This window comes from Oncorhynchus keta, chromosome 18, assembly GCF_023373465.1.
Source record: "Oncorhynchus keta strain PuntledgeMale-10-30-2019 chromosome 18, Oket_V2, whole genome shotgun sequence".
NCBI classification, from domain to species: domain Eukaryota; kingdom Metazoa; phylum Chordata; class Actinopteri; order Salmoniformes; family Salmonidae; genus Oncorhynchus; species Oncorhynchus keta.
In genome coordinates, this window is record NC_068438.1 from 18,916,477 (window position 1) to 18,927,721 (window position 11,245).

At 39.7% G+C, this 11,245-nt stretch overlaps 1 protein-coding gene across 1 annotated transcript; it reads right to left on the minus strand.

Annotated features, from left to right (window-relative positions):
• Positions 1-171: 171 nt before the first annotated feature.
• Positions 172-7,770, minus strand: zgc:153372 (uncharacterized protein LOC767695 homolog). The gene is made up of 10 exons (XM_035792074.2): positions 7,642-7,770; positions 5,888-6,018; positions 5,395-5,545; positions 5,027-5,163; positions 4,814-4,883; positions 4,584-4,665; positions 4,224-4,355; positions 3,938-4,080; positions 3,259-3,342; positions 172-3,063 (listed from the first exon to the last, which is right to left on the minus strand). Exons 1-10 carry the CDS (start codon positions 7,669-7,671, stop codon positions 2,962-2,964), a joined length of 1,062 nt encoding a protein of 353 aa, XP_035647967.1. The 5' UTR covers positions 7,672-7,770; the 3' UTR covers positions 172-2,961.
• Between the last annotated feature and the right edge of the window lie 3,475 nt (positions 7,771-11,245).

The following is an 11,245-nucleotide window of genomic DNA, read 5'->3' on the forward strand; positions in this document are numbered from 1 at the left end:
TTTAATTTTCTCATCTTTTAATTCAAGTTTCCTTCAATTGAATCAAAGATTATGGATATACTGGGAAGATACATGTCTCTCCGCCCTAACAATGAGAGTCGTTGTCCACAAAGCGGCATGTCGGCCTGTCCAGCTCCCGGCTATCCTTTCTTTGGATTGGTGGATACATTTCAATTGAAGGGGTTTTATTGGCATGGGAAACATGTTAACATTGCCAAAGCAAGTGAAGTAGATAATAAACTAAAGTTAAATAAAAAATGAAAATTAACAGTAAACATTGTACTCACAGAAGTTCCAAAAGAATGAAGACATTTCAAATGTCATATTATGTATTTATAATGTTGTAACTATGTGCAAATAGTGAAAGTTCAAAAGGGAAAATAAATAAACATAAAAATGGGTTGTATTTACAAGGGTGTTTGTTCTTAGTGAAGAACAACTAGTGAGTTGCCCATTTCTTGCAGCAACAGGTCACACATCTTGCTGCCGTGATGGCACACTGTGGTATTTCACCCAGTATATATGGGAGTTTATCAAAATTGGGTATGTTTTCAAATTCTTTGTGGATCTGTGTAATCTGAGGGAAATATGTGTCTATAATATGGTCATACATTTTGCAGGAGGTTAGGAAGTGCAGCTCTGTTTCCACCTAATTTTGTGGGCAGTGTGCACATAGTCTTCTCTGTCTTCTCTTGAGAGCCAGGTCTGCATACCCCGGCCTTCACAATAGCAAGGCTATGCTCACAGAGTCTGTACATAGTCAAAGCTTTCCTTAAGTTTGGGTATATCTCATTATTGTAAGACATTTTTGAATATTCAATAAGAGTGCTTCTTCAATGAGGTTTAACGGCGGTTGGCCGTTATGTTGCATTACCGCCACCTACTAGACTGGAGTACAACTCCATTATACTTTGCTTGAAATAATAAATAAACAAATACCCTACCATCTAACATGACACTCACAAAGAAATCTAACAAATAAAATAAAAATAACACCACCCTACTCCACTATTTAGTCCTACCTCATGCCACCAACCTGAAAGGATGGGACATCACCACTTAAACACACCCTGGAACTCTTCTCACACAACCAAATACTTCTCTGCAGCTGCCACCACAATCTCAATTTTCTGCGACTATGTCCATCCCTGCAGTAGTTGATAACCATTAGTATAAATGCTAAAAATCCAATCTTACTGAAACACATATCACTTGTTGGCCTATCCCTCTGTACTGCTACAGATCTACTATTCACACCACTCCCCTCAGGATCCCTCTCCCTTGACCCATCTTCCTCTACTTTCTTCACTGCCTCGGCATATGACAACTTCTGCACTACTCTAACCTTAAACCCTTAAATGATTACCTTATCTTGGGAAATGTTTGAGGGACTATATGCAATACCCTTAAACAATTCCCTTAGGTAAGGTAACATTATTATTAAGGTAAGCCTTTAAGGGAAACACATAAAGTTGCACTTTGCAAAAATTGCTCTCTCATTTCCTGGTTGCTAAGATTTTAAACATAACCTTAACCACACTACTAACCCTAACATTAAGACCAAAAAGCTCATTTTAGTTTTCATACATTTTTACGACAGCAACTATTTAATCTCAGGATGCTGAAGAAATTCAGCATGTCCCGAGGGCCCTCACAGTGTTCCACAGGAACACCATCGAGATTAAACTGTCTGGCTGCAACTCCACCACCAGGGAACGCAAGGCACTACAGTGGGTGGTACACTCAACCTGCCCTCCAGGACACCTACACCAAGTGTTGCAGGAAGGCCAAGAAGATTCTCAGGGACCCCAGCCACCCGAGCTATGGCCTGTTCTCCCCGTTTCAATCACTCAAACGAGGACAGAATATGAGCATCATGGCAAAAACTGTAAGACTGGCCAATAGCTTCTACCCCCAGACCTTCAGGCTGCTGAATAGCCAACACTAAATCAGCTATCTTCTCCCCCTTTCACTGTAGCCTGTAATTACATCTGCAACCCTGTACATGTGACTTTTAAACTAATCTAAAATATGATCTAATCATGACTAAAGATGGCTGTGGTAACTAGTGGAAACTCTGCTAGTCTTGCTACTGCCGCATTCAAAACAACTGTGAACTAGGAATGGTCATCCAACTCGGAATTCCAAGTCGGACACTCAGCATCTTTCTAGGACTCCGACCTGAAGATCACTGACGTCATGGTTTGACCTTTTAAGTAATGTGGGTCACATTAGCCAGGCCCAAAATCACCACCACACACAGAATACCCCTAGATACAAATAAATATCTGAAACTGGCAGTTTTGTTGAATTATTTATCTTCTCTTTTGTGCGTTTGTCAAGTGGTCTATGTGTATGGGCTGGTGGGACCTTCAGCCTGTGTGCATGTCATTTGAGAATTTAACAAGACAAGTCTTTTTTTACAAATGTAATTTTTACATTGAATGACTGGGCGGGCCTTAGGCGTCCACATCAGTGTGTAAATAAGTTAGTATATAAGCTACAGTCTCATGTATTATCCAGGTAATGCTCCAAATGTTACATAATAAAATAACCATTTCCATTTAAATCTATGAGCTGGACATGAGAGGAAAAATATAGTATTTCAAGGCACGGTAGGCTTTTCAGTCTGAAAAGAAACACTTACAACCATTTTTATATAATTTGTGCTACATAGGTACAGACATCAAAATGGACGTCTTTTCTGTCACATTGGGTGATCCAAATAACCTCTCCTTCAAGTGCACTTGTTCACATCCCTACACTGTTATGAAATGACTGGTATAAGAAATATGGTGGAAACTCCCAATAGCCCAGGCCAACAACAATCCAATGATTTTAAATTTGTGGGAAGTAATGAATGAGTGCATACTTCAGGAGGAAGGAGAGACTATTGGGACATACACCCTGTCATTCTGAGGAGGGTCTTTCATGGATATGATGTCATCCAGGTGTAGTGAGTTAGGTCTCCCCACAGCCTCCTGCAGCTTTGCCTGTTTTGGAGCACTGCTTCACCGAGGAGCCCAGGTTATTGGCCAGCAGAAACGGGCTGAGGTGGCCGTACTGAAAAGGGACAGTTCAGGATTCAAATGATCATCCGTAAATGCCAGTTGAGGTATTTTCAGAGTAGCTTTATTTCCTATAATAATTTTTAAAATAATAATACAGTCCCCGATTGCTTTTGGGTACCATGTTACTATTGTAATTACATGGCTATTACAGAGCTATAAGGTGTTACCTTTGTAAAGTGGTACCTACCTTCTGGATGCAGAAGTCCGGGGAGAAGCGAGAGCACTGAAGGATAGCAGCCATCTCCCCATCCACCTGCAGTGCCACGTCCTTCTGCACAGCACAACATCACAGGGATTATTATACATCCACTTAACATATTAGGCAACCCATACAATTTGTGCATTGACCTAAAGTAGTGTGGTATCCATTTGTATGTATAAAAGGTGTGTGTATCAGTGGTCCATACGAACTACTGTATTAGTATGCATACACAAGAAAAACAATTGTTCATAAAATAAGGGAACAACATGACCTACTACTTAACCAAAATGCTGCCTTTATGAGAATTGCTTAGGTGAGGGTAGTCCTATTATGCTGTGTTTCAGGGCTCTCCAACCCTGCTCCTAGAGAGCTACCCTCCTGTAGGTTCACTCCAACCCTGCTCCCAGAGAGCTACCCTCCTATAGGTTCACTCCAACCCTGCTCCTAGAGAGCTACCCTCCTGTAAGTTCACTCCAACCCTGCTCCTAGAGAGCTACCCTCCTGTAGGTTCACTTCAACCCCTGTTGTAACTAACGTGATTCAGCTCATCAACCAGCTAATTATTAGAATCAGGTGAGCGAGATTGAGGTTGGAGCAAAAACGACAGAACAGTAGTTCTCCAGGAAAAGGTTTGGAGAGCCCTGCCGTGTTTGCACCAACATACCTTGAAGCAGTGGGAGGAGTCAAACTCCAGCTGACACGGGTAGTCAGGCACTGTCCCCTTGTAGGTCACTATTGCACTTGACATCTCTAGCTTTTTGGGCAACTTGAAGAGCCGGTAAGTGCCAGACGCATAGCTAATATCACCTGCAACACATTGGAAATGGAAGTGACTGACTAGGCTTACATTTTTTATACTAAATGCTTCTAGACCACATTAATAAATGTGCTATTAGTTAGGTTAGCGTGAGAAGTGTATACTTTTTCCACCCTACAGTAAGCAGCCTTACCTGCTTTCTTTTTGAGCTCGCAGTTGTGGACCTCAATGTGACTGGCTGAGATGAGGTGAGGCGTGCTGAAGCCCACCTCCTGGACCAATGAGATAAAGTCGCGCCAATAGAGGGAACCGCCCATTCCCTCACCTATCACAAAACACAAAAGAAAAGAGAACATCATCAGTGTGAAGTGCAGTTCTACAATTTGCACGGCACACTCGGGTCAAGCGAAACCACTTAAGGGTATATTGAGATGTTACCAATGAGACTGAATCTGAAAAATATTTAAGATAAGAGATAGGCTTTTCTACAGAAGCAGAATATGCATTACCAAACATTCTTTGTCTGCTAGGAAGGTGCAACTTGATCACTTACCCCACAGAACTGAATCCTCTTTTAAGTGGTCAGGAACAACATTGCTGGCATACATGTCACTGTAGTACATTTCACCACCCTCCTATATCACACAGGAGAGATGGGAGAGAGACACGGGCAAAGAAAGGAGTACTTTTCAGAAGACACAGTCACCGCCATCTGTATTTTATAAAGCCCAGGGATATTCTTTTTAATAATCATGTTATGCAATGATAAGGTGGACTATTTACCTTGAGGACCTTATAGGCTTCACATAGAACCGTTTTCTTATCAGGGCATAAACAGATGACACAGTTTGACCTGGAAGAAACAGTAGATAAAAGAAGGGGATTTTTGTTCACTTTCCCAACAGATCGTGACACAGTAAAACAGATAAACGATCAAAAGAGAACGAAGGACTCATTGTTTTGATAGCAAATTAACATGATTGTTCCTCAACTTACACTATGATATCCATAGAGTCATTCTCAACGCCAGCTGCCGTTAGCTTCTCCATATACCCCTGGAGGAAGGTGGTGTTGGGTTTCTCAAAGCCAAACTTCTCCTGGTGGTATGGGATGTATTTACGGGACACTAGAATCTGAGCACAAAAAATACATTTAGTAGCCGATTTTACACATTCATTTTTGTATTGATGACCCCAGCCTGAATTTAATCCATGATGCTGGCATTGCAAGGACCATGCTCTACCAACTGAGCCATACACTACCACAGCAGAAAGCAGAGTATCGCACACCAATGTAATAGAATGATTGTTAGATTACTGAAGATAAAGGGTGAGTGGATATATAGGTCTAGGTGCTATACATACCAGTTCCTCAGTCATATCAATGCCTGTGACATGGCCAGTCTCGCCAACTAGTTTACTGAGGGCATAGCAGTCTCTGCCGGAACCGCTGCCCAGGTCCAAGATTCTGCAGCCATGAAGTTTCTCTGGAACAGGAAGACCACAGCCAAAAAACCTAGAACAAAATGATATATATAGCCTTTCGTGAACGAACACTATTCCCTTTTGCTAGCATTGACTTTGCTGATAGCTACTTTATTGAGGAAAAATGTACTTACTATGACTGTGATATGTTGTTGGCTCACCTAGCTGCACTAACTAAGTCTCTCTGGATAAGAGTGTCTGCTAAATCTGGAACAAAGAGTGTGTCCTAACCAGTTTCACATTTGCTGCAATATTAGTCTTTATTCATGTATATTGGTTGTAAATTAATGTATTCTACTTCTCTATCATTATACAAATAGATACATTCTCAACAGGAGCAGTCAAATTAATTGGATCATTGTCATCCTCATACCGTTTGGTTACTTCAGGGTGAACGAGATTGAGGGCCTCTATAGCACTCTTGGGCATTGGCCTGCAGGGCAGAGAGCAGGCAGCACTAGTCTGCAAATCACAGGTGGACTCCAGGCGAGAACCATAATATTGCTGAGGAAGATATCAAAATATATAAATATGATATGGTCTCACTCCTACTTACTTTTAGCTGTTCCTTAAATCAGAACAGATCATGGCAGAAAGTGTTTAAGCTAATCAGCTCCGTGGTCTTGGAATTCTCTCCAGACCAGCTTGAAACCCCAGAATCTTGTTTCCTTGGAGGAGTTTAAAACGTTTGTTGGCTCACATGTTACTGAGGAATGTGATTGTCATTAAGACTTGATGCGGTGGTACATATGATAGATTTTTTTAAACATTTGTATGTTTCTGTAATTGAAATGTATTTGTGTTTATGTAACAGTATAACTTTAGACCGTCCCCTCGCCCATACCCGGGCGCGAACCAGGGACCCTCTGCACACATCAACAACACTCATATTTGTCTCAAACATTGTTCCCCCAGCAGGTGTCTTGGTTGCACAAGGTCTCTCTTGAAAAATAGATTTTTATCCCAATGAGACTAACCTGGATATATAAAGGTTAAATAAATCAAAATAATAATACATCAAGCCCTTGAAGAGCTGAATATGGGGGTAGTCTCCGGATACAGATTAAACCTAGTCGTGGACTAAAAATCACTTTTAATAGTTTGGTTTTTAGTTCAGGACTAGGCTTTATCTGTTTCAAAGAAATCACCCAAGACAATGTGGAATACGTTTCCAATTTCTAAATTCACCTGTCTGCTCCCCAGGCAACGTGATATGATATTGTTGCGAATTGGAACTCGTGTCCTGGGACTGGAGAGCCAATCCCTAACCCAGAGGTAGGCAACCCTGGTCCTGGAGTGCCTCAGACACTTCATGTTTTTGATTTAACCGACCTGGATGACCAGGTGTGTTGCATTTAGGCAATCACTGAACTGATCAATTAGCTCAGCTGGGCAGGTGTGGTGCCTAGTTGGACCTAAATCCTGCAGTATACCAGGAAAAGGGTTGCCTGCCCTAACCATTATTCTAATAGCAAATATGATAATACCCTTACAAAAGAAGATTGCAGTTTTGAAACTGCAGTCGACTGTGGTGTCTTGGACGCATTAATTGCTGAATAAATTACTGTAGCCAAAAACAGTTATTTTGGACGCAGTATTTGCAGCATACTGCACTCTAACTACACTTATACAACAGCGTACTACAGTTACTGCATCTTTTTTTCGTAAGGATAAACCTACCGTGACATTGTCATGCACTTGTTTTGTTGACATAATGACCGGAGGAGTCACGGAGGAGATTGTTATTTGAAGCCTGATTTGACCATGTTAATGTTGATTACTTTTGGTCTGGACACAGAAATGCGGACAGAGTGGTGGGGTAATGTCCGGGGAAAGTACTGTGGCTGTCCACTCCTCTGTTAGCGCTAAAATACGTAATCTTTTGAACCCTTTTGCTTTCTTTTCAAAATGTGTAGAACAATTACTGCAAGACAATGGCGACAGCATGTTGCGCGGTGTTGTGTTGAAAGATCGGTGCAGGGAACAAGGTGCAACACTTATTACACATACCTAGGCTGGGGGTAGGCACCATGGTAGGTACTCTAGGAGATCAAAACAACGTCTTTCTTTAGCTACCTTTAATAATGTGTAACTACATGCATGGTTGGAATCTCAAAACAAACCTACCTTGACATTGTCATGGACTTGTGTTGACATGTTGACAAAATATATTTTTTAGAGGCAGACTCGGGATGAACTTTGAAATCATTCTTCTTCGAGGTTTAACGGCGGTTGGCATTGAATAAATGTTGCATTACCGCTACCTACTGGACTGGAGTATAACTCTCTTATACTTTGCTGATCTATTTTTTCTACAAATAAAATAACCTACCATCTAACACTACACTCACAAATAATAATGAATACCATACTCCACTATTTAAATGTATTTAGTCCTACCTCGTGACAACAACCTGAAAGGATGGGACATCACCACTTAAACACACCCTGTAACTCTTCTTATGTCACGTCTCACACACCCAAATACCTCTCTGCAGCTGCCACCACAACCTATTTTCTGCAACTTCCATTCCATTCCTGCAGTACTGTTTTTTATATTTTTTATTTCACCTTTATTTAACCAGGTAGGCAAGTTATGAACAAATTCTTATTAGGCCGTCATTGAAAATAAGAATTTGTTCATAATTGACTTGCCTAGTTAAATAAAGGTTAAAAAAAATACAACTCAAATCTAGGTGAGGTGCCATATTTCAATTTGATAGAGCTGTTACCATTTACATAGAGTCTTAATAGCCTTACAGAAAAAAATCACCAAAGCCAAGTCTCTCAAGGTAGTGAAACTGATGCTCTGTGTCAAATGCTTTATAAAAATCTAAAGATAATATGAAGCTATCCTCAGTTATTAGGTCAAGTATGTCTGACATTGTTAGAAATGTCTCTTCCTCATGAAGCCAGACTGATTGCATCCAGGACTTCTTTAATTATTTTTGCAAGTAGTAAGTATAATCTTATAGACAAATTGGATACCAGTTATCAATGAGCAGCATTTCTTTTTTAGGCTTAGTGTGTTATTAACCCCTGGCTCATTGTAGGAGGGAGAACATTGTTTTTAATACTCTCTAAAAAAAGACTTCAAATGGGAAGGGAGCTCCTTGTTCAGAAAATAATTTGTAAAATTCTGATGTAATTCCATCAACACCTGGTGATTTATAGTTCTTTAGATGTTTGATAGACTATAATCTCTTCAACTTTGATGGATTCATCACACTGTTTAGATTCTATATAATATATAATATAATAATATATGCCATTTAGCAGACGCTTTTATCCAAAGCGACTTACAGTCATGTGTGCATACATTCTACGTATGGGTGGTCCCGGGAATCGAACCCACTACCCTGGCGTTACAAGCGCCATGCTCTACCAACTGAGCTACAGAAGGACCACTATATCACTGTATAGAGTGAACATTATTCAGTGAGTTAAAAAAACATATCTATGGATTCCTGACAATACGTAGAGCTATACAATTTTCTGTAAAAATTGATAAAGTATTTAGCAATTAATTTTTGGTCATCTGTAATAACACCATCAATGTTTAACTTATGGATAGTGTTATTTTTAGAGTTACATTTCTCAAGTCTAAAGAAATAGGATGAATTATGTTCTCCCTCATCAATCCATTTTTTCCTAGATCTAATAAAGGCTCCTTCTGCTTTTAATTTATATATATTTTCCAGTTTAATTTTGTAACTCAATTAGTTCCATCTTCTCCTCCCCCAAGAGGCCGGCTGGGGACCTCTGAGAAAGGGAAGTTATCTTAATGATCACCTTTTCCTCCTCAGCTCTTCTGGTCTTAGCAAGATTACTACCATATTTTCTAAGGTATTTGGACACCTCAAATTTAAAGAGCTCCCAGTTCTTCACAAGCACCTTTCCCAAAAGTGTGAGAGCAGATCTTTAACCTCAAATTTAACTATATCATTATTTAATAATGAGCTATTTAGCTTCCAGTAGGATGCTCTACCAAGGTTCGTATCAGGGGTAAATACTTTGATATCAATGTAAATAGCCCTATGGTCTGTGAGGAGAGTAGTACAAATATTTGTAGTAACACACTCACTATCAATACATTTGGAAATAAGCCAAAAATCTATTCTGGATTGTATGGAACCTGTTTTGTTACTCCAAGTGAATGAACAGTCGGCCGGAAACCTCTCTCTCCATATATCAGTAAGATCAAACTTTTCCATATAAAGTATTAAACCCAAATTCTGATTGGTTGGCCTACCTGGGGGCCATCTATCAGTTGAATTATCTATTGTAATGTTAAAGTCCCCTCCTATCAATAATAACGAATTGGGAAATTTAGATAACCAATTAAGTACATGTTTCTCTATAGATTCAAGCAACTCATCATTCTCATGTTTGGTGTTGTACCCGTAGAAGTTTACAGTAATGAGCATAATGTCACAACTGATCACAAGACAAATAAAGTGACCAAAGGGGACACATTCCGAGTGTAAAATATTACCACCAAAGGTATTTTTTATTGTAGTGACACCGGCGGAGCGTTCAGATCCATGGGAAAGCCAAATATCGTTGCCCCACTGTTACCTCCAGAAGTTGGTTTCAGCCAGAAGTTGGCATCAGCCAAAATTGAGTGAGACTCTTCACATTGTTTCATAACCCCCTAGCATTAAGAGAAACTATAGACAAAGACAAAACAACAAAGATTATATAAAAGTATAAACTGTAGTAGGATGAGTCAAAGACGTAGGAGCAGTGAACGTAAACGATAAGGAACCGAGATCTGCACCATTTAAGTCAATTTAAAGTGAAAATAGCTTATTCCATAACCTTTGAGTTAGATGTTATCTGGCTTTGAAATTCAACTCAGCTGAAAATTATGTTCAAGACCAAACCAAGGGTTCTTGTAGTAAGAGAGACTAAAAACCCTCTTTAGTGTTATCAATAACTATTCTGAGAAATAAAACAAATAATAATTTGAATAAAAGGGTACCTACTATTTTAAGTACATATGAAAACTGATCATAAAATAATTGAATAAAAAATGTTTTACATATAAACGTTCCTAAGACCTTTTTTGGAAATAAGTATTAATAACTAAATAGAACAATAACCGTGTAAAGTCAGAGCAGACCTGTATGCCCTTTAAAACAGTATCTTAGTTACTGTATACATAAAAAAAATATATATATCTTTCAATCTTCTTCGTAAGTTTGTAAACAAAATAGGTCTTCTGGTCATACAAGAACAAACTAATAAATTGAAATACCTGAGTATTCCTGAAAAATAGTCACCTGATGCTCGTTAGGTAAACAACATAAGGAAAATGGCTGAAACCATCAACCTGTTCCTTCTGGTGAGATTTTAGGGAGGAATATGGATTTCTGAACCGTTGATGAAGCCTCGTCCGCCGACGAAGTAAGCAGCCGTTCCATCATTTCGTGCTATCTTGATCGTTGGCCACAACTTGTTCCTTCTTTCTATGTCTTCCGGGCTGAGATGCTCGGCGAAACGCATACCATGGCTCTGAAGGAAGGCGTCCTTCCTAGGCAGCTTTCCAGACAGCATCCCTGTAGAATCTGGCAGTGAATAGGATGATGATACCCCTAGGTCTTGAATCGTTTTGCTGTTGCTTCTTGTATATCCATACTATGACCAATAAGCATACGATTTACTAAACCCACGTCACAAATAGTACGGTTAGTATATCCTGTCCAACTGACGAGACTTCCGTTTCTTC

Coding starts and splice junctions, on each gene's coding strand:
- zgc:153372 (XM_035792074.2), bottom strand. CDS start 7,671: ATGTCAACACAAGTCCATGACAATGTCAAG. Junction 5,164..5,394: donor TTGATATGACTGAGGAACTG/GTATGTATAGCA, acceptor TTTTGTGCTCAG/ATTCTAGTGTCCCGTAAATA. Junction 3,343..3,937: donor ACTCCTCCCACTGCTTCAAG/GTATGTTGGTGC, acceptor TGTGCTGTGCAG/AAGGACGTGGCACTGCAGGT.